We start from the raw sequence: 24,408 nt of genomic DNA, 5'->3' as shown, positions 1-24,408 counted from the left end.
CTTGCCCAGGTAATTCCTTGGTGCAGTTGCTCTCAGGTTCCAACTTCTTTTAGACTTGTATGGCCCAGTGGTTAACGCCTTGCTTTCCACCTGAGAGACCTGGGTTCGATCCCGACGTGAGTCAGAAATTTATATATATGTATATATATATATGTATACACATATGTATGTATATATATATGTGTGTGTATATGTATATATATGTATACACATATGTATGTATATATATATATATATATATATATATATATATATATATATGTATGTATATGTGTATATATATACATATATATATATATATATATATATATATATATATATATATATATATATAGATATAGATATATATATATATATATATATATATATATATATATATATATATATATATATATATATATATATATATATATATATATATATATATATATATATATATATATATATATATATATATGTATATATATATATATATATATATATATATATATGTATATATGTATATATATATATATATATATATATATATATATATATGTATATATATATATATATATATATATATATATATATATATATATATATGTATATATATATATGTATATATATATATGTATATATATATATGTATATATATATGTATATATATATATATATATATATATATATATATATATATATATATATATATATATATATATATATATATATATGTATGTATATATATATATATATATATATATATATATATATATATAGATATATATACATATATATATACACATACATATACTGTATACACACTTGTGTTTTAAGGAAATTTGTGAACCTTGCTAAAGTCGTAACATGGGGAGTCCCAGTGATTGACTGTTCAATTACAGTCCTCCTGGCATTATGGCAAAAGGTCACCAGTGCTAGTTTGTTAAGGGCGGTGGGAGAAGGGCGGTCCTCCATTCCAGCATATTTTAGCGAAACGGACGCTCTTCATTCTCCTTTGACCTCATTCTTTGCGACGACAAGGGTTATTGTTGCAGATATCTCCCCAGCCTTCAGACTAGCCTTTAGTCGTAGTTATAGATATCTTGTATTGTTGACGCATTTTAAGAATATCACTCGGCCACGCTCACGTCCTCCCTACCCCACCCCACCACCCCACCACCCCAGCCTAACCCCCTCCACTCTTTCAGGACATTACTCATACGGCTGGCAGCGCTGTCCTTACCAGTCTCCCGCTCTTTCCCATCTCCGGGTGGGTGGAGGGAGGGGGTTGCTTCCCTCTGGGGTCTCCTACTCCTCCCTGATGTTATTAGTGTCATAGCCAAGCAGCAACTGATATCGTCCAAGAGTGCGGTACTGTGATGTCATGCATTATCTACGGTGCCAGGGGAAGGGGGCGTGGCCGAGTGATATTCTTAAGATGCATTGACTGTAGTTAACAGCAATTCCACATAGTTCCTAACCTAAACTCACCTGTACTTCAACTTAACATTCAATTTTGGAGATCTGTTTAATGATATATGACCTGTAAAATGGTAGCCAAGCAAAAAATAGTGATGATAATGTAACTGATCAGTATAGAAATCAGTTAAGTTGAGGCGTTACTTAATGTTGTATGAGTATGATGCTTTTTCCCAGAATCGGTTACTGGTGGTCCATGAATTTGGATAAATCTGGGATGACTTGTCTCGCTTGGTAGGTTAGAGACCAGACGTCCTCACCAGGACTGCTGGCTTCCTTTAACGCCATTTGACTGTTACAGGTTGCTCCGAGAACAAGAGCCCGTGCTGGCATAAGGCCAGTTTCAATTACAACAGCAGCAGTTTTGTCCGAAATTGGGTAAGTTAGGAAGTAGATGCAGCAACTATTTATAAAAAGTTACTTTTTGTGGGAGTTTATACCAACTTTTTCATTGTTTTATTGATTGTTATCTATCTGGTGTAACAACATCAGTGGTTAACAGCACTAATTTTAGTGAATGTCTCAGGAATTTCTTGGACAGAAATGCTTTTCAGAACTTCACTATGCATTCCAGAGGCCATGACAGTGTTTTTCGTAAACAACTTTTAAACCTACTTATGGATTTCCATGCCACTAAAGCAATGAGTGTTTCAAACTTCGTCCTAATTTGCAGAAGTACTGTGCATTGCCAAATGCATATAAGGCTAAAGCTGCGCTTAGCCACCCAACCAAAAGCACCAGCACCAACGGCTCAGCTAGCGATGGCAGCAGCTGTGACGTCGGCCAACGAATGAACACTTCAGAATTCATTTCCCCATGGTAGTCGCCACTTTCATTCTCAGCAGGGAAACACAGGAATGCGTTTTCTACAAACCTATTAGCTGTACCAGCTGCGACAACCACAAACCCCTCTCATTCTCCTGGTGGCACCTGCTGGCTGTAGGTGGCACTGGTGGCAGACTGAGAGGTGTCCACCCATCGCTTGTTGTGGTGCATCCTGGTGGTGAACCATGTCTCGTCGACATGCACCACCTGTCTTCCTTCGTTGCGATGTTGCTTGAGTGCTCGCAGAGCATCAATACGGTGGCAAACGACATCCAGAGCTTCTTTTCTTAAGTACATTTTCTGCTGGGATGCTTTGTACTGGAAGCCCATGCTGTTCAGGATTGGCGTACTGCCTTCTCCGAGGTCTCTCCAGGGATGATGTTTGACCGTTTAAGTTCATCCCCTAAGATGGCAATGGTAAAAAACTGCTGGCAGTGAACATAGTGTGCACATGCCTCTGAATGCACCTATGGTAAAGTTGTCAGAGGCAGGTGGTGGCATGTTGGAGGATGATGCAGGTGGCATTGCAGGCGGTGAATCCATTCCCCGATGAGAACTCATGCTACGGTTCACCAACACCCACACAGCATTCAGCGTCAATCCCATAGCATCAGCAGCACATCCGAACAGCCTGTTGGAAAAGATATGTATATGTATTGTGTTCTGGTGGGTGGTGGGTGGTTAGTTGGGTAGGCAGAAAGTTTGACTTGATATCCCACTTTTGTGTGGGAGGTTTGTTGCAGAGGGGTGTTTGTGATTATCAGCCTCATTTCCCCTGTTTACAACTGAATAGCTAACCATAAGTTACAGTAAATCATGTAATTATTAAAATCATTATTCAATTACCAAGTTAAACCAACCCTCAGAGTGTTTTTTCTTTTTCCATGTTGTAAATTTTAAAGTTTCAATGCAATTGCAGTTTTGCAATTACACAGACAAAGCAACACATTTGCCATGAATACAGTGGCACTCGTTTGAAATCGTGGGGATCTACAACTGCTGCCGATGATTACCATGACTTACTAAGAAAACTTTCCAAACGAAAAGAAACCAATCAGATGAGATAGATTACCAAATAAGACAATTCGTGTAAAACACTCAATCATTCTGTTTATATCCTATAGTTACACTTTAGAATTATCAACCACCATAGAACCTTTTTTTTTTTTTTTGCTCTTTAGGTTCATTTTATATGTTCAATGCATGTTACAAAAAGGAAATAATAATGATAATGGAGGAAAGAGGGCAGGAAGGAGGGAAGAAGGGTAGGACAGGTGAGTACAAGGGCTACCGATAGTACTAGGAAGGGTTGGGGAGATAGGTAAGGGGATGGCTCTGCATCACAGATACATCATGAAGCACCACTTGTTCGAAACACTCTGAGGAAAGGCAAGAAGTTGGTCTTTTTTCTAAGAGTAAACAGCTTAATTAAGTAAATATGTTAATTCAGAGTACTACCATAAATCAGGACAATGTTAGAAACACACAGTGCTTTAGTAGCATGGAAATCCATAAGTCAGTTTAAAAGTTGTTTATGAACAGCACTATTTCTTGGTCTCTGGAACGCATAGTAGTCATAAAGACCATTTCCATGATTTTGACCCTAATTGATTAATCTTTTTCTCACTCCGTTTAACAGGTACTGTCAATCCGCCTCTGAGAAAGTAAGGTCTTGTGGTCTCATCACTACAAAACACTATGAAAAAGTCGTTAAGATCCAGAGGATGTCTGAACCAGAGGGAAAATCTCCCTCTGCTGATAATTCTGACGAAAGTTTTCCTGCTCACTGTGACTGTTCTTGCAGGGGCGACTCTCATAAATTTCCTCTTCACATCGACCTTTATGTCACCCTTGGAAAAAGATTGGAATTCTATGAACAGCAGGACGAATGGAGCAGGGTTTTTGGTAAGTTTTTCTTTTACGCCTCTTGAGATTATTCAGATTCTAGGACGGTGCTTCTGTTTCTGCTGGGCACAGATAGGTCACAATGCAGTGCATTATGTCTCTGAGTTGGCTGAGGTACCTTTTTCACTAGTTGTTGTCAGGACAGGTCATTCCTGTCAAAAGTGCATAGTTCCCCTGAGGTCCACATCTGGAGTGCATCTGCTCAAATGTCAAAATCTCTCATCCCTTTTGAAATGATAACTTTGCTTTATACAGAAACCTACTGTTTCTCTGCCCCACGTGCATCTTGATCTTCTGCGTGCAAGTCTATTAGTGCCTCACCCACATATATTTTTATCTGTTCTGCCACTTCATCTCCTCTTACTTCACATACATCAAGATTTTATTCTTTAAATGACTTTAGAATAGCCTAATTTGCTGTTTACACTGCAGACTTCCTTTCTGTCCAGTTGATCCAGCTACCTGGCTCGGCTAAGCATACCACACCACAGAACATCCACTGTTTTGGTCAGACGATGGTTCTTCTGGATAATTAACCTTCATAGCACTTGGCTCGTCAGTTCCAGATGCTCCGTTCTTCTTTGATAGTAATCTCTGTAGCTCAGTTTTTGAATGTGAGAGTGCTTAAGAACAATATTCTGGATTATAAGCACTGCCAGTGCAGTCATTATTCAGGTTCTGTTTTTCATACAGAGCACCATTACACGTTGCTACTCTAGGGAAAGAAATGTTATTTAACGAGGCTGAAATTTCAGTTATGTGCTTTGAACTGTCATTACTACAGTCTGAAATGTCTATAATAATAGGGTGCTAGTCCTTTGTATTTATATTTAGATCAGCACCAAATATATTTGCCATAACCATGATTTGTATTATCTAAAAATGTATTTTCCTATATGTTGTGATTCACTAACTTTTTCCCCTCATACCACCTGTACCATATGCTGCTATTGTAAACTGTATAATATATGCATTTACAATTAGTTCATTTAAAACGGTTCCAACCCCATTTCTGAATTCATTGACACACTGAATACCCAGACCATTAGAATAGGGATACTGAACATTTTCTGCACAGCAGCTATATTGGAGGCCATCTTGAATACATCTTGAATATTTCAAGATCCTCAAGTGTGATACACATTTCTTGCAGCAGATCTGTGAGTATTTTATGCACACAACGGCCATTTTGGAGGCCATCTTGATTATTTTCAAGGTCCCCAGGAGTTTAACATATTTACTACATTAGATTTGTTAGTATTTCATGTGCATGGCAGCCATTTTAGAAGACATCTTGATTATTTCACAATCCCCAGACATTTAACATATTTACTACATTAGATTTATGAGTATGCTATGCACACAACAGCCATTTTGGAAGCCATCTTGATTATTTCAAGATCCTGAGACATGACATATTCCCTGCAGCGGATCTATTAGCAGCCATTTTGGAAGCCATCTTAAATTTTTCAAGATTTGGATTTTCTGTAGGAGTTAAGTATTACTTATAAGGCTTTATTCCATCCTGCCATCTTTATTAAGTGACCGTGGCACTTATAAAATGTTTTATCTTTCCAATAGGTTGCTTTGACTGACAAGAAGGGCGCCCAGAGTTTCGAAAGCAAGAAGAAGAAAGGAAATGTCTCTCAAGAACGTTCCATTCTCTCTTCGAAAGGTTACACCATTCCTGAGTGTCCCTGCGTCAGGTGTGAATCTGAAAATTATTTGTAGGCTTATATTCTTTGTTTCGAATTTGATTTTAAAGCAAAAATGAAAACGATGAGGTCAGTTTTTCTTTTAGATTACTAAAAGAGTAATTTTCCTTCTCCTTGTAGGCCTATATTCTTTGTTTGTCACATTTAATTGCACTTGAAGCAAAAAAAGAAAATGATAATGCCCGACCTCGCACGTCATAACGGCCGAAAATTTGCTCATTACGACACCATTACGATGCAAGTTGGTTCTCAGGTATGAGGCGTAGCAAATCCGTCTCCTCCATGTTCTTGCTCTGTCTGTGACTGGAACGAGAATGATCAGTGACGAGTTCACCTGGCACTTTGTATTTGGTGGCATCCATGTTCACGACACAGTTACGATGCCGTCGCGCATGATGCCATGTGACGTAACTACAATGCAATTGAATCGCCATGCCTTTACGCACTGTGCCATCCTATCATAACAGCCAAATGTGGGTGTGGCCTAAAACATCGGCGACATGCGTGTATGACTACTTACAACTATATACGTACGTAGTCTCGTCTTGACGTGCGCAATGCTGTCGCTATGGTTAATTGCGTATGATGCCATGGCGTTGTAATCAGCGGACAATTTTTTTTTCGTGACCCAAGGACTGCGACTGATGGCGACGATTGCCAAAACCAGCCATTACGACGTGCGCGGTCTTAAATCGCCAAAGTATGAGTCGGCACAATGCCAGTTTTTGTGTAGAAAGAGCAATTTTCTTCTTCTCGTAGGCCTATATTTTTTTTACATTAATTGGATAAAAAAAAAAGCGATAAGGTCATTTTATCTTTAGATTACTGAAAGAGTAATTTTCCTTCTTGTTGCCCTATATTAATTATTTATCACATTTAATTTCACTTAAAGCAAGAAAGAAAACGATAGGGTCGTTTTTAAGATTTGACAGATCTCTGAAAATCGAAAGTAATTCATTGGATTTTTATGCATAAAAGATGAAATAAGAAAGGCGTTTTTGCACTGAACTATATATGAAGGTGCCATTCAAGAGTTAAGAGGTAGTATTAGTAGTTAGAAACGGGATTTGCCTTTGAAACGGCTCCAGATAATGATTAATTCTACGACAGTACGAATATTTATTAATTTCTCTTTGTTGTAACATTCCAGTACTTCTTTTCTGTGTGTTTGTGTGTGTGTGTGCGTGTGTTATACATCATAAATTTTAAAAATTGAAGGTTATTGCTCTAAACCTGATCATGACTCCATTCAGCAGTTTAGAAAGTGATGACCAATTCAATGGTAAGAACAAGTGTTTATTTGTCCTTGCAATAACATTCAATACTCCTTCTTCTTCTTCTTCTTCTTCTTCTTCTTCTTCTTCTTCTTCTTCTTCTTCTTCTTCTTCTATTGTCTGTGCACAGGTTTGGTTTCTCGGTGGAAAGTCTCCAGCAAGCCCAGAGGGAAATGAAGAAGAGGGACGGGGCGAACTTCTCGAAGACCTTCGTCGAAAAGTACAGCTTCGAGGGACAGTCGACCTGCTCCGATTACTCGACGCAGCGCGGAGCCGGACAGAAGGTGGTGTCTTACTCTTTTTACTCTCCGGGATGGAAAGTCGACCCAGGTAAAAAAAAAAAAAAACAGAAAGAAATTTGTCAAGAAAGCTGTCGAATATTTATTGCTACACCAGCTTACGGTTTATTTCACCAGGTTACAGCTTCGAAAAGGGGCACTGCGATTAGGTTTAATCGCGAAAAATTTATATTTTTACATTTTTACAGGTCTAGTCTCGTAGCTTTTGCTCAAATTTGTCAAGGAAACTGTTAAATATTTATTGCTTCACCAGGTTACAACCTCGAAAATGGGACTGTGACCAAGTTTAAATGAGAAAAATTTTATTTTTACACTTTTATAGACCTAGTCTCTTAGCCTTTGCACAAATTTGTAAAGAAAACTGAAAGGTTTATTTCCCCACCAAACTTCCAACTTCGTAATTGGGGATTGTGACCAAGTTTATGTGAGGTTGATGCATATTTTTATACACTTTTATAAGCCTAGTCTCTTAGTTTTTGCACAAATTTGTCAAGAAAACTATAAAAATTTTATTGCTCTTCCAGCTTACATTTCGAAAGGGGGATTGTGACCAAGTTCAAATGAGAAAAATGTTTATATTTTTACATTTTTTTAGACCTAATTTCGTTGCTTTTGGATGAATTTGTCAAGAGAATTGTAAAAGGTTTATTGCTCCAAGTTCGAAAAGGGGATTGTGCATAAGTTTAAACGAGGAAAATGTATATTTTTACATTTTTATAGGCCTAACCTCGTAGCTTTTCGATCGCACCTTGTATGGGGGTATAGGTGCACTGGAATAACCTATTTTACCAAAGTAAAAATTTCAATAGAAATCTAATAGTGTGAATTTTTTTTATCATACAAATATGACTGAATTGATCAAAGTAATAGGCTACTATTTGTCAAGAAAAATAAGTTGTAAGTGTAATAGTGTAAAAATAAAGATCTCCCTCATTTAAACTGGGTCACAATCCTCTTTTCGAAGTTGTAACCTGGTGGGCCAATAACCCTTTTACAGTTTGACAGTTTTTGTGACAAATCTGAGGATCTATTTCACCCTTTTTGAACTTAAATTCTTTGTCATCCGCCACGGGATTTGCCACGACTCTGAAACTTCCGTCCTTGTCGCCCCCTGCCGCAGAGTACCATAAGTCTTTGCCATAGTTAGGCCTATTGAATTAAAATGAATTGAAAACTTAGGCCAAAGGCCAAGCACTGGGATCTATGAGGTCATTCAGCGCTGAAACGGAAACTGACAGTAGAAAGTTTGAAAGGTGTAACAGGAGGAAAACCTTTCAGTTGCACTAGGAATCAGTTGTTAGGAGAAGGTGGAAAGTAAGATGGAAGAGAGAGAATGTGAAAGGAGGTACAGTAAAAAGAATGAAAGGGGTTGCAGCTAGGGGCCGAAGGCACGCTGCAAAGAACCTTAAGTAATGCCTACAGTGCACCACATGAGGTGCACTGATGACACAACCACCTATGGGGCCTATAGGCCTATCACATTGAGTACGAAATTGCTATTGACTCAGTAAAAATGTTATGTGATTCTTCCTGTGTTCATTATCATGAATTGTTACACAACTCCAAGTTCTTGTTCCCTGTAGCGGGAACCCCTTTCATTCCTTTTAGTGTACCTCCCTTCATATTCCCTTTCTTCCAGCTGAAAAAGGTTTCCTCCTGTTACACCTTTCAGACCTTTTTCCTCTCAATTTCCATTTCAGCGCTGAATGACCTCGTCATAGGTACCAGCGCTTGGCCCTTGGCCTAAATTCTATACTCTGTTCTATTCCAAAGTCTTGTTCTTCTTCCTCCTCGCGCAGGGAGCCAGCACTTCAAGAAGTACCTCTCTCAGCTGCACGGGAGAGCCGGCACCATCAAGGAGAAGTACCAAGGCTGGACGATGCGAATCTACCACAACGTCTCGGCTGACGATGAACATGGCCTCAATTTCCTGTGCAGAATCTTCTGCGTCCACCAGCACGTCGATATTTGCCGCGTCAGTGACCTCCCAGTGATTGGTAGGTTACAGAGTTTTCGTTTGTTTACATTTCCGTTACAAAGTTCCTGTATTTTGTGGTCATATGAGTTGGAATTCTGATCCTCTTCTGAAAGTACAGCAAAGTAATGAATGTATGACCCAGACTCAACTTTTTTTCACAGGAGATTTAGAGAAGATGAACACGGTCGGCCGATTGTGGAGATTTGCAGTGATGGGTGACCCTACAGTCTCCAAGTTCCTCATTAGGGATTCGGACAGGTAACTATATATATATATATATATATATATATATATATATATATATATATATATATATATATATATATATATATATATATATATATTTTGTTGGTAACTTATCACAAACAGGTTGAAAACAGGTCAAAGGCTGCAATTGACAAGTGAGTCTAGCAAATTCAGGCTGATCACATGCAGCACTGGGTAGAACAACCAATAAACCACTGACTTGTATTCAACCTGTTTGTGATGTGTCTGGGATAAGTTCCTGGCATGTTTATGACTTGTTGCGCTGCAGCGTGGACACACCCTAAAGTATCCAGGTCATTCGCACCCCAGGACCCTATTTTGGTCACTTGCTAGACTAACCCGTTGTCCATTATTACATTACTCTAGATGTTTCCTGATTTAGCTGGATTTTCACTCATAATACCTTGCAAAGATATACAAAAATCACCTAAATTTTTATTATTATTATTGGGAGACCCTAACCTACTTAGATTCTATATCTTTTGTATTATGTATTTTGTTTCAATTTTGTACCAGCCTTCAAACTGCCTCAAAGCCTGAAGGATTCACCCCTACAGGACACTCAAGGATTCTCTCTTGTTAATTTCCTCAGCTGGATCCTGGACAGAGAAGTGGAGGTGGTGAGAGAGTGGTTGTCTTCTGGGAAGAACTTCCACACCATCCACGACCATCCCAGCCACAAGGCTATCATGTTGGCAGGTGAGGGGAAGATAAAGGGTGTGGTATTTTCACTCATAAGGTTTCAGGGATGATCAGGGCACAGTGCTTCCACTCTTAAAGATTCAGGGAAGATCTGGGAATGGCATTTGGACTCATAAAGATTCAGGGAAGATCAGGGCACAGTGCTTTCACTCTTAAAGATTTAGGGATGATCAGGGCACAGCACTTCCACTCTCAAAGATTCAGGGAAGATCTGGGAATGGCAGTTGCACTCATAAAGATTCAGGGATGATCAGGGCACAGCATTTCCACTCTCAAAGATTTAGGGAAGATCTGGCAATGGCATTTGCACTCATAAAGATTCAGGGATGATCAGGGCACAGCATTTCCACTCTTAAAACTCTTAAAGATTTAGGGAAGATCTGGTAATGACATTTGCACTCATAAAGATTCAGGGATGATCAGGGCACAACACTTCTACTCTTAAAGATTTAGGGAAGATCTGGTAATGGCATTTGCACTCATAAAAGTTCAGGGAAGATCTGGGAATGGCATTTTCACTCAGAAAGTTCAGGGAAGATCTGGTAATGGCATTTTCACTCATAAAGATTTAGGGAGGATCAGAGCACAGTAGGCCTACTTCCAATCTTAAAGGTTCAGGGAAGATTGGGTTACAAGACTTCTAATCTTAAAGATTCAGGGAAGATCAGGGTACAAACAAACACAAGCATCCCTAAATTCTTCCCCTATATTCCAGGTCTCTGGGGAGGCACAAACAAAGACTCGTCCTTGATGAGAAAACTCAGGGACGAGATGTTCCGTCAGCCATTGAATCTGAGTAGGAATTTCGACCAGTATCTTCTTGCAAATTATGTCTGGCCTCGTATTAAGGTAATGGGATTGTTTTAAACAAATACTCAAAAACAACCACACACAGTTACTCGCACAATAAACATACAAACCACACACACACACACACACACACACACACACACACACACACACAAACCCACACAAATTGTTTCTGAAGTTATAGACACGAACTGGTTTCGCGAACACATTCTGAGATACTCGGATTGTTTTTATTATTTTTTATTGAATGACAGATTGAATAGCTTGCTAAAATCATGCATTCAGACTTATTTTTTACTAGTATTTAATCTAACATCACAGTGGTAGAAGCTGAAGACTGTAGATGATGATGTTATATGAGCTTAAAACTTAAAAATTTCAGGAGCAAAGACCTTGTTGTATGGCTACACTGCAAGCAACGTGGCCACACTGCAGCCGCCTAAGACGCATGCTACACTTACAGACATGTCATAATCAAATTTGTTAAGAAAATTGTATTTATATTTTCAAATAAATATAATTTTCTTAACAAATTTGATGACGATATCTATGCACGCATAGCATGCGTCTTTGGCTGCTCCAGTGTGGCCATGCAACTCTTTGAAACTACCTCTCGACGTGAAATTGCAAGCTACGACAACTCGAGCTCTCAAGAGTTGTTATAAAATGCCGACATAACTCTCTTATCATTTCAGGACGACGTCATGCAACACAACAGCTACAACTGTCAGCAAGAGGGCTTCACGAACTCCATTCCATTCCTGACCCAGAGGATCGACGGCTTGTACTGCGGCTGGGGACCGTTCAAGTTCAAAGAACGAAGGAAGGTCTTCATGACGTTGTGTCCCGAGCAGTGCAGACCTAAAGACCACAAAACCTGGGTCTACTGTTAATACATGGCTTCGAAAGCTGAATGCTGCGTTTGTGTCTTTCTAGCCCATCATCATCAGCGTCATAATTTTCAATATAAGTATCCTGCGTCGTAACGAGGAGTCATTACAAACAAGAGCCGCTCCAAAGGCAAATCCCTCCTCTTACTCCACATTCTACTACTACTACTATTACCGTACCTGCGGCATCCACAATGACAATCAGTATTTAAGTAAATGTCCAATTGTGTCGTACTTATAGCTCCTTAAGTGCATTATGTTGATATGCAGTTTATTTTTCAACCATTTTTATAGTAAGACTTGGACTCCACGACATTTGGATTATCTATAAACACAAGAAAAAATTAATCTATCGGTAAGCCTCACATTTTACGAAGTAAGCTACTTCTTCGTAGAGAGAGATAGGACACCCAGAGCTGAACTGAAGTTTTCGACACTTAATCCCCAAAACTGATTACATTCTAGGCTGAATATCAGCACCAATATGAATTAAATGTGCCTCGCTGTCGAACTTCTTAGTTCTAGAGGTCCTTTATTCCTCACAATAGTTGACTTAATTTTTGTCTATTTATTTATCATTTTTAATTGTTTTACCTTCTGATAACCGATCTCTTCTTTCTGTAATTCCTAATACCTTCAGTTACTTCTTTCAAATGAACACCATATTCTTTGGAAGCCTGAATTTCAATTCAATGGTCCCTTGGGCCTTGTTCCATATGAATAGGGTTCGTCTGAATAATATATATATATATATATATATATATATATATATATATATATATATATATATATATATATATATATCAAGAATGGAAAAATACAATTGGTCACGGAGAACAATTATAAAATAATTGATGCACTTTGAACATGTAATCAATGAACTAGTGAAATACGTGGACATGCAGCAAAAATGTGATCAGAATTATATAGAAATAAACGGTTTATTCAAGAAAGCATTAAACTCAAAGTAGCAAATATATGAGGCCCATTTAATGGGGATTGATAGAACCCCCATAAATAGACTTGGATGATGAGATTTTACTAACGAAAAATAAAACTACATTTTCCTTTTATAATTAGAAAGTTAGAAGGACCAATGTGGTATCGTTTGCATCCACTAAAAGAAATAATTGACCTGATTATCAAAAATACCCTGTTAGTCAATGATGGAAAAAATATATCCTGTTTGAAAATATTATCAGTAAATCAAATTTTATTATACTTAGGGGTTAAAATGACAAATTTGTTACTGTTTACACATTGCCAAAAAGAAGTAATACTTCTAAATGTGAAAAATAGCGGTAACGAAATATTGGAAAATATTTCCTGTTTGAAAATGTTGTCGGTAAATGAAAATTTATCATACATAGAAGTGAAAATGGCAAATGTGGTGGTGTTTGCATTTACCAAAAAGAAATCTATCTGAACGTGAGAAATGTCTGTAGATAAATATTTCGTTTTAGAAAAGCTATCACTAAGTCAGTTTTGATGAAACTTAGAAGTTAAGATGACAAATTTGGAACTTTGCATTTACCAAAATGAAATAAAAAAAATATACCTAAATGTGAGAAGTATAAACGGTTTTCCTGGCCGAGGCTTCTCAATGGCGAAGAGGAAGGAGAAGGAAAAAAAGCTATCGCTAAGCCAAATTATTAAACTTTAGACGTTAAAAAGAGAAATTTTATGCTGTTAGCATTTACCAAAATGAAATAAAAAAAATATAAAATTAAGAAGTTAAAACGAAGAGGAAGGAGTGGAAAAAAAGCTATCGCTAGGCCAAATTATTAAACTTTAGACGTTAAAAAGAGAAATTTTATGCTGTTAGCATTTACCAAAATGAAATAAAAAAAATATACCTAAATGTGAGAAGTATAAACGGTTTTCCTGGCCGAGGCTTCTCAATGGCGAAGAGGAAGGAGAAGGAAAAAAGCTTCTAAGCCAAATTATTAAACTTTAGACGTTAAAGAGAAATTTTAGTTAGATTTACCAAAATGAAATAAAAAAAAATATACCTAAATGAAAAGTATACTTCTCAATGGCGAAGAGGAAGGAGGAAAAAAGCTCAGCCAAATTATTAAACTTTAGAAGTTAAAACGACAAATTTTATGCTTTTTGCATTTACCAAAATGAAATAAAAAAAATATACCTAAATGTAAGAAGTATAAACGGTTTTCCTGGCCGAGGCTTCTCAATGGCGAAGAGGAAGGAGTAGAAAAAAAGCTATCACTAAGCCAAATTATTAAACTTTAGAAGTTAAAACGACAAATTTTATGCTGTTAGCATTTACCAAAAAGAAATAACATATCAGAAAGTGAGAAATATCCGTAAATAAACGAGTTTATTGCCGCGGAGGCCTCTTTTAAGCCGCAGAGGGAAAAGAAGAAGAAGAAGAAGCGTCCTTCACGAATGTAAACAAAACATGGCGAATACGAACTTGAACCGTCACCTTCCCCAATAACAACCATGGATTTCACCGAGGCATACGATGACACCAGCACCAGCGTCGGCATGGCAGCACGGGTTGGAAATGCCGTGTTGTTGCAGGTAATACGGCAGAGTTGTTGTCATTAATTACAGGGATATGGGGGTGTTTGTACACGGGCGGGATACTTCGCCCGGCTTAGCTTCTCGTTAAGAATGGCTCCGGATGAAATGTTGCTTCGAATAAAAGATGTCTGGCGTCGTCTGAACCGCTCGAAAATTTGATATTTTTTCGCGAAATAACTTTTTTTCGAGTTATCCGGTTCGTGTCACGCGGCACTGCTCTCCCCTGTGGTTCTCCAGGTGGCATTCGTAAGTCGCCTTGTCTGGGCCCCAAAGTTAGGTCGCGGGTATTTGAATCTCTGCCGACCGTTGTGCCCGTTTGACCTCGGTCATACCCCAGGCCTGCTGATGCCCTCAAATCCAACCATTCAGGAGGAATCGTAACGGTATGATTCACAAGGGCGTACCCGACTGCCCACAAAGTCAGGTCGCGGGTATTTGGAGCTCTGCCGACCGTGTGCCCGTTGGACCTCGGTCATACCCCAGGCCTACCGATGCCCTCAAATCCAACCATTTAGAAGGAATCGTGGTAAATCTTTACTAAAGGTCCGCGCACTGAATGTTTGATGTGTTGGGTTGTGCCCCTAAGGGGGGCCTAGGTAGGGGCACGGCACCCTAGGTTAGGTTAGGTGGTACATATTAAGGGGTTTTTATTATTTTAGTAAGGTCAAACACCAAATATTTCTTTTGTAAAGAATTACCGAATCATAATGGTATGATTCACAAGGGCCTACCTGCGCCCTGATTCAGATGCAGCCGTTCGTCCCCCTTTCCGTCTTCCTGAGTGGAGACGCTTGTCATTCATTTTGGTAATTCTAAGCCATAGTTCTGCGGTGAGCTAGACTGTGGCAATTGACGTTTCCTATGTTATTTTACTTTACGGTAGATCTTACGGCCCCCCACCCCTCCAGATCTAAGCCTAGGCATTCCATAGCTAATACGGCAAAATTGTAACCAGTAAACACCTCCCCCACCCCCTTCCATAGCTAATACGGCAAAATTGTAACCAGTAAACACCTCTAGGGTATGCCCACCCCCTTCCATAGCTAATACGGCAAAATTGTAACCAGTAAACACCCCTAGGGTACCCCTGCCCCCCTCCATAGCTAATACAGCAAAATTGTAACCAGTAAACACCCCTAAAAATACCAACCTAACGTACCCTAGGGGTGTTTACTGGTTACAATTTTGCCATAGCTATGGAGGGGTATGGGGGTTCGCCGCGGAATGCTGGCTTAGATCTACCACATCATGTAGTCTTCAAAAGTCAATTACAGTTTAGTTACAGCTGCCCAACAAAATATTACTTTAAATTCTTGTAAAGCAAGTAAAATAACATAGGAAAACTTTAATTGCTACAGTGTAGCTCACCGCGGAACTACGGCTTGGAATTACCTTCATTTTTATTACATTTCGCAAAAGTGAAAATTAGAAAAATTCCTTAATCATTTACATGTATTTTTTTTTATTGTGATAAATATTAGTTTGCAAGAATTATGTATAAAGAATATTTCTTTAATTTTTTTATGAGATTCAAAAGGTATAATAAAAAATCGAGTAGGGATGTTCGGACTGGAAACGAACATTATCCCTCTTTTATTCAGAAATGGTATAGGCTGAGGCCTATGGAAGGTGTTTTTTGTAAAATTCTGTCCTTTCACCCACTCCTGAGCCATCAAGCACTGCCTCCCAAATGCATTTTACTGTCCCAGCTGAATACAGTACAACCCAGGTCTAGCATTTCCACAATCAAACTCCAAATACTTGAAGGCAAAAAAATTATTTTGAATGTGGCAGGTAGTTCATTGGTCATTTTAGATGAATTAGTTTTACGGAACTTACGGATTTGAACTTGCTACCTTAAAGAGGTAGCCTAGGCCAATTCACCAAATGTTATGTGTTACCTGGGGTGGCAGTGTCCAGGTTGACAAAGCACATCGACTGGCCTAAACTACCACTTTTTGGTAGTATGCTTACCCTTGTCTCCCTACCCTGCATACTACCCACTGCTTTTTGTTTGTGTATATGTGCTGCCTTTTGCTTGTTTTTATGTTTATCCCCAAAGGCCTGATACTAGCCTAAGCAGTGCCAATTTGCACTTAAACTGATTGTTGCCAAACTGAGAGGCGGGTGGGTTGGTACTAGTGTGCAGTTTTACCGTTTCTTGGTTATATTTTGATATGTTCAATTTATCGCAAAGTACACAAACAATATATTTGTTCATTTCTGATTATTAGCCTATTATTAACATAAACCACTTATTCTTGGTCATATTTTGATACATTCTGTTTATTGCAAAGTACATGAACAGTATATTATTGTTAATCCTTAACTCGTAATTTATTAATTTCTGATTTTTAGCCTGTTGTGAACATAAGCCGCTCATTTTTGTTACCCTAGCCCCTAGGACTGTATCCTTTGTAACAATTATGAGGGACACAAACAAACTTAGTCAATGGAATAGGTCAATGCTTAAACCAAAAGGTTGTCAATCAGAAAAATACATTGCTCTTGCCCCTTGCCCTTATTAACCTATTATAATGACATAGGCATGGCTGTCACAAGGCCCATTACTATGATTCATCCTAAAGTAACCTAGGGCACCAGGTCCTCATGTGCTTTGGTAGACCTCTCTTCCCCCTGGACCCAGTATCCAAACCTGAAGCTGCACAACTTATTATTCACATTCCCCTATATTGTAAGGAAAAAGATTGAAAATGGCAATTATTTAACTGTATCTGATGACATACTTGGTGTCTGCTAGGAACTAAAGTACAGTATTGTAGTTTTATCACTGAGAGAAGATGATTGCTTCATTCATTTGCATGGAGTGTGAAAGACAAATCAGTAATAAATTAGGTCAGATAACATAGGTTTGTACTTATTGTGCAAAGGCTCTGAGAATTATCCAGCTTAGGATAAATCCCTGTTTTATTTTTCCAATGAAAATAGCACGTGTGTTGTGATTTCTTAGTAGTAGCTTAGGTTTATAGCCTAACCTTGTAACATTTGTAGCCATTAAGAATTTAAATTCTTTTCATTTTCAAGTTAATGCATAAAATACTTTCAAACTCCTCCCACACTTTCTTTTGAGATGACAGTGACCTTTGGTTGTGAAACATCAGTAGTCAAGACAAAAACTCTTATAAGTGTATAACAGCTAATATTTACCACCAATGCCTTTAAACTTTGTTATATAACTCCACTGCTTAAGAATAGATTAAATGACTAAATTAAATGAACTGAGTTATTAAAAAATCTAGTTTTAAACTAAAATGATTTTTTATTAATATGCAATGCCTGTACTTTACGTTAGCCTTATATGTGGCTGTCATCATCCCTAAATACATCCCAGAAGAGAAGTAGTCTCCACGTACACTTCTCTAAATATGCATCTGGGTCTCTAAGCACTTCTAGTGGTGAAAATTGGTCAATCCCAGTGTAGTTTTAACTACCTGCAGCTTGGATGGGTTGAGAGGCAAGCTGATTAATTTTTTTTTATTTTCATGCAGATTATCAGTGTCAGTGAGTTGCAGTCTGTTTATGCAAAAATGGATTTACCTGTTAAAAAGATAATTTTTGTGTAAAATGTTAAAGTAACAGATAAGCAACATGACTGAACACCATTTTGGTACCTTTCCAGGAACTGCTGCAGCAGGGGAGCCCGACAAACGGCCACGACAACCGTGGGTGGCGACCTTTGCACGAAGCTGCTGACGGAGGTCATGTGGAATGTGTGCGCTTGTTACTGCCATGTGGTATGTTGTAAAAGTATTGTGCTTTTCATTAAGGCCAACATATTGGTTTTTAATTTGGTAACTACTGCACAGTAACAGTTTTTAGATGTCATGAGTCAGTGAATAACTTTTTGATGCATGCTTTTGTGCATGTGTTGTCGTCTTACTTTAGCCTCTACTCAGAGTTTGAGTGACCCTCATGCCTTGTCCAGTCAGTTCTGAACACACCAAAGAACTGCCACTCTGTCTTTTGTGCCAGGTTTAACCCTTAGTGGATGGATATCCTCATATGAGGCTCTAAAACAGGTTTTGGATGATGGACGGATATCCTCATATGAGTATTAATATTACGTGCCATACGATTTGGTTGTATCGAGCGGGAAAGAGTTTCCATCAGTTCAGTGGGCCATAAATGAGTGGTGGCAACTTTAGACTCAGCTTGGTTTAATCAGTGGATGTTTCAGGGAGATCAGTATTGTTCTTTACTTGATGGGGGAATGTCTTGCTCCTCTCTGTTTTATGACGCCTTTTTATTTATTTGCTCCTAAATGTACCCAGGGATTGTTGTTGGTTTTAGGTAATTTTATGATATGATTGTTAAAGAAATTTTGCAAAGAAATATAAAAACATGTATACCTCCAAAAAAGTTACTGCATCTCCAGATCTCGGTAAATTTACGTAAATATTTTACAAGAAGTATATTTTACAAGAAGTATACTTAATATGTTACTGATTTTAGTTATCTGTTATGATATTGTGTGAGCTGTAATTATAATTTTACAAAGTAAAAATAAAAAAATTATTAGGAAAAACATGTATGACTTGGTAAAATATACAAGTGATTTGTAAGAGAGACCCCACACAGGGTGTCACTTTCAACTTCCTGTAGAAGGTAGGAAAAATTTTGTATAATTTTTATTCTTACGCCACGTGCATTTGCATATCTTACGCTTTCCATTAATGTGTTTTTTCTGAAATTGGCCAACCTTAAAGTTTTCCCAGCCTGGGGGGGATTGCATGATATATAAATAAACCCATCCTTTAAGGGTTAATGGTTGAAGCACAGACATCCTGCTCACTCCTACTTCATGCTTGCACTAAATGTACACATGGAAAATTTTGCTCTAGTGCTGCCAGAGTTGCAATGTTTCATCTTGAGAGAACTGCACAGTGTAGAAAGGGGTCCTTGGTTACTACTTCATTAGTTATTAATAATCCTGTGCGCTTATTCATCCATCTCTGAGCCTAAAGCTCATACTGTAGATTAAATCACAATGGACATTGTAAACCATTGCAACTGCACTTGCTTTTAATGTTAGATCTGATGTTATTTCACTTTTGAACGTGGCTGAATGGGGATCCCCCGTGTAAAATTTGTTAAGAATATCTTTAAGGGACATAATTCGTAGGTACATGAAATCATGTTGAATATAATTTGCTTCATTTCCAGTTCCAGAATTTCCAGTACCCAGTAAGTATACGTTTTACTTAAAGCTGCATTTTCTTGAAGGGAGTTAATATCAAGGAGACTGACTCTGGTATGTGGTGATTGTGCAGATGTGAATCTCTTTTGTTTTAGTATTCTTCAACAAAATAATTCTTTGACATCACAGAACTATCATGTATTCACTTTCCATGCTGATTCTCATGTCTAGTGGAAGACTTGAATTTGCAGCTTTGAATACGCGGGAATGAGGCTTCACATCTTAAAAGGGGAGAGAGTGAGAATTTTGGACGGAGAACTTTTTGATCATTCCTGTAGATTAATGGTTTTATATGTCACGGAAATTAGCGTCTTGATGAGTATCTGGATCTAATTGCCTCCTTCCTGACCAAGATTAACAGTTTAATTGATAAAAGTGTGATATGTGACAATGAGTTATATTGAATATCTCCTCCGTAGATGACGCCGAAGTTGACGCCCTGACCCACGAAGGCACGACTGCCCTTCAGTTGGCTTGCAGGTCTGGTTCTGAGTACGCAGATATTGTAAAGCTGCTGTTGTCAGCCGGGGCTGATCCGGACATGAAAGCTGGTGACGATTGGGTGCTGCCATTACCGAAAGGTAAGGTGAGCTTATCTAGTACTTAGTGAAATTAATAAATAATAAGAGATTTTATATATGAGTCTATCAGTCGAGAAACGTGCCAAGCGCTATCCTGGGCCAAAGTATTTTTTAATCTAGTTTGTTATATTTTAAAAATGGCACTTGGCATGTTTCTCGACTGAAAAGCTCAAATGTAACTTGCCAAGCAATCACATTGCTTACAGTTTCACTCGCCGGCAGCTTAAAGATTTTGAAATTCGTGGTAGCGCTAGTGTCGGTGTAGGTGACTAGGCCCCGCCCACTTTTGGGGTAAGGGAGGGATGACTTTAACAGGGAGATTCAATTGTTTTTCTGCCGGCTCTGACAGTGGTTCAGTTGCGAGCAGCAGTCAGCTTAGATTTTGGCTTTCGTTGCTTTTCCTTTCGAGTGTCCTCTATGGGTGAAGTACTGGTAGCCTACGGCTTTTGTATTTAACGTTAGGTCAGCATTCTTTCATACATTGATTACCCAGCCATTTGCTGTAAATAACTATTATACTTTGAGGATGAAAGTGAAGAGGTATGTCTAAGTTTGACTCATGATTGTTATGGGCAGTACAGGCAGTTCCCTGGTTTACGACGGGGGTTCCGTTTTTACGCCGTGTCGTAAACCGAAAAATTGTTGAAAATCGTCAAAAATCCTAAGAAAACCTTACTTCTAATGCTTTGGGTGTATTGAAAACGATGTAAACTGCATTTTTATTGAGTTTTTCATCAAAAAAACCTCCAAATTTTTATTATTCTGCCGTCTTGGAGCCATTTTTCTTCCGTCGGATTGGCGTACAATGTGTCGTAACTTCGGAACATGCGTCATAAACCGGGAAGTAATTTCTGATGAATATATTTGAAAAGCATCGTAGCCTCGGAACGTCATAAGCCGGACGCGTCGTAAACGGGACTGCCTGTATTTATACCCAGAGTAAAGTGTCCTACAAGAAAAATAGACTCTTCTGTTTTTGAACTTTAGATTTACATTTCGTTAATCTGTTATTTCCCTTCCAGCTGTCGCAAATAACAGCATACACATTGCGGAGCTGTTGTTGGATGCGGGAGCAGATCCCAATAGGAAGGACTATCACTATGGGCTCCCACTGCATGTAGCCGCAGAAAAGGTTTGTGACTTTGGGACTCTGTTTTCTTATCCATAACTAATTCATTTGCATTTTTGGGTCATCCTTCAGAATCAGTGTTGGAAACAAAGATAATTTTCCATTTACGGGGGATACATTCCTAAAGATGTCTTGTAAATGGAAATGATGTCAATAGATCATAATTCCCCTTTAGAATCAATTGTTAATAAAGGGAGTTAGGTTCCAAGACAGGAAACTCTTAACCCCTTTTGTGGAGTTCTGATAAGAAATATAATGCGGATATCACAAGCAACGCAGAACATTAAAAAAACAAGTTTTCACTGTTCGTCATTATTGCCTCATCTTCATTCCCTTTGCTCTCCTCTCAATTTGTGACGCTGGCTCTGGTGACGAATCTACATCTTCCCAAATGAACAAAACAATAGCATAATAGAGGGGTTGAGTCTAGACACAATGGAATCTCTACTTTACACTTGATACTGATAAGCACCAGCATGAGAAAGTTGAGTCATGGTGCTTCTTACCTGTTTTAAAGTAAGCAGTTCAAGCAAATAGATCATTATCTCCTCTAATCACAGCCCGTGTTAAAGTGAAGACGTGTATTTAGAACCCATGTCAGTGGTGAGTTATATGTGTGAGGAAGGGAGATATACAGGAAAGTAGTTTATAGAAGTCACTTGCATTTTAACAATTTACAGTAAACCCCCCGTATTTGTGGGGGGTGCATACCACACCTCCCCGTGAATAGCTAAAATCCGCGAGTACTTAAAACTCCTCTAAAAATGCGTAGAACTGCCTATTTTGATAGTTCAAAAAAAAAAAAAAAACTCTAAAAATGCTTATACATGAGTATTATAATAGTTTTATCACAAAAAGTGCATTTACTAATGAAAATGGTGTGAAAATACAGTAATTTGTGAATATTTCTCAATGAAAAGTACCACAAATGGGCAAATTTTACACAAATAACGTGTATATATGTTCCATAGAGAAATCCGCAAATCGGTAAGTCCGCGAATTGTGAGAATGCGAATACTTTATTTTTCTGTTTATTAATTTGTTAATTTAGTTTTCCTCTTTAATAAGTGATCTCCTTGTTCTAATTAACCATTACCGTCTGTTACTTCCTTTTAATGAACACCATGTTCTTTGGAAGTTTGAATTTCAAGTCAGTGAAAGCCTGTCGGTTTTTTCCATATGAGTAGGGTTCATTAGTTTGGGTTTATTATTTTCTTAATTTATTTTTTCTTTCCTAATAAGTGAGATCTCTTATTTCTGTATTTCCCATTAGCATCTGTTGCTTCTTCCTAATGAACACCATAACATTCTTTGGAAGCTTGAAGTCCAAGTCACTGGCACCTTAGTTTTGTGCCACATAATAGGATTCATCTTCTGAATAAGTAATAATAATAATAATATTGTTTCAGGGTTTATTGGAAGTAGCTCAGCTCTTAATAAAACGAGGCTCTGAATTCAACTGGGCGGACGACGCTGGCCGAACTGTGCTCCACGCCCTTCTGTTTCCTCCACTAGTGCGCGATACTCTTATACCTCTGATGAATTTATTCATTGACAGAGGGTGTGACGTCAATGCCAGGTAAGCACTTGTTTTGTAAGTCGTATTTCCCTCAATTTAGTGCTGTAGGTTTGTGATTACAACTGGGAGGAAGTTTTATGACACTTTGTATGACCCTTTGGAATGTCGGATAATTCTTATATCCCGCAGAGGGGTAGGGCCGTCAGTGCACCTCACACGGTGCACTGTAGGGGTTAGTTAAGGTTCTTTGCAGTGTCCGTTCAGCCCCTACCTGCAACCCCTTTCATTCATTTGACCCTACCTCCATTCACTTTTCTTTCTTCCACCTTGCTATCTACCATCTCCTACCTATTGTTTCATAGTGCAACTGCGAGGTTTTCCTCCTATAATACCTTTCAAACGTTTCTACTCTCAATTTCCCCTTCATAGGTCCCAGCACTTGGCCTTTGACGTAAATTGTATGCTCTTCCATTCCATTCCGATAATTCTTATGGAAAGTACAAGTTCCCCATGTATTAGTACTGTTGTCTATGATGTAAGCGTTGGAGGGGTGGGTAGAGCTCTTGGCTAGCATGCCGTTGGCCCAGCGTTCGACTCTCCAGCCGGCCAGTGAAGAATTAGAGGAATTTATTTCTGGTGGTAGAAATTCACTTCTCGTCATAATGTGGTTCGGATTCTGCAATGAGCTGTAGGTCCCGTTGCTAGGTAACCAGTTGGTTCTTAGCCACGGAAAATAAATCTAATCCTTCTGGCCAGCCCTAGGAGAGCTGTTAATCAGCTCAGTGGTCTGGTTAAACTAAGCTATACTTAACTTACTTATTATTTCACTTTAGTGTTAATCATTTCAGGATGTGAAACAAGTGTGTATCTCAACCTGAACTACGTTTGTATATCAAGAAACAAGAAAACTGTTGTAAATGTTTTAATATTTTTATAATTCAGGATGACGGATGGCACAACGCCCTTAATGTTAGCAGTCCAGTGTAATGCCAAGGAAGCCGTCTTGAGACTGTTAGATTGCGGAGCTGACCCCAACATCATCAAGGCCAACGGCATCGTGGCTTTGCATTACGCTGTCGAGTTCTGTCCCGACTCTGAATTCACCGACGAAAGGTACGTATGTTGCGGTAGTATTTACCATGCAAAACCAGTTGCTTGAATGACCTGTATCATTGAGAGGCAGGGAATTTAAAGCTATTATATAGCATCTGATTATTTTACAAGCCTGTTGTTTTATTAATAATGAACAGCCCCTACCTGCAACCCCTTTCATTCCTCTTTCTGTACGTCC

General features: G+C 38.5%; 2 protein-coding genes across 2 annotated transcripts in view; both read left to right on the top strand.

Annotated features, from left to right (window-relative positions):
- Positions 1-2,734: 2,734 nt before the first annotated feature.
- Positions 2,735-12,647, top strand: LOC136830883 (uncharacterized). Its single transcript, XM_067090853.1, has 11 exons — positions 2,735-2,816; positions 3,923-3,947; positions 4,088-4,188; positions 5,617-5,675; positions 5,770-5,894; positions 7,308-7,507; positions 9,276-9,473; positions 9,616-9,712; positions 10,314-10,420; positions 11,139-11,272; positions 11,929-12,647. The coding sequence occupies exons 1-11, from the start codon at positions 2,735-2,737 to the stop codon at positions 12,124-12,126; spliced, it is 1,326 nt and encodes a 441-aa protein (XP_066946954.1). The 3' UTR covers positions 12,127-12,647.
- A 1,863-nt stretch (positions 12,648-14,510) lies between these two features.
- LOC136830591 (ankyrin repeat and SOCS box protein 14-like) overlaps positions 14,511-24,408 on the top strand; it is a 33,729-nt gene continuing 23,831 nt past the window's right edge. Inside the window, 6 exon segments of the mRNA XM_067090135.1 lie at positions 14,511-14,667; positions 18,311-18,425; positions 20,308-20,469; positions 21,492-21,601; positions 23,008-23,177; positions 24,060-24,230. Coding sequence (XP_066946236.1) covers positions 14,587-14,667; positions 18,311-18,425; positions 20,308-20,469; positions 21,492-21,601; positions 23,008-23,177; positions 24,060-24,230 — 809 coding nt within the window. The 5' untranslated portion in view covers positions 14,511-14,586.

Source organism: Macrobrachium rosenbergii, chromosome 47 (genome assembly GCF_040412425.1).
Source record: "Macrobrachium rosenbergii isolate ZJJX-2024 chromosome 47, ASM4041242v1, whole genome shotgun sequence".
NCBI classification, from domain to species: domain Eukaryota; kingdom Metazoa; phylum Arthropoda; class Malacostraca; order Decapoda; family Palaemonidae; genus Macrobrachium; species Macrobrachium rosenbergii.
Note: the sequence above shows the minus strand (reverse complement) of the source record. Positions and strands in the feature narration are given on the sequence as shown.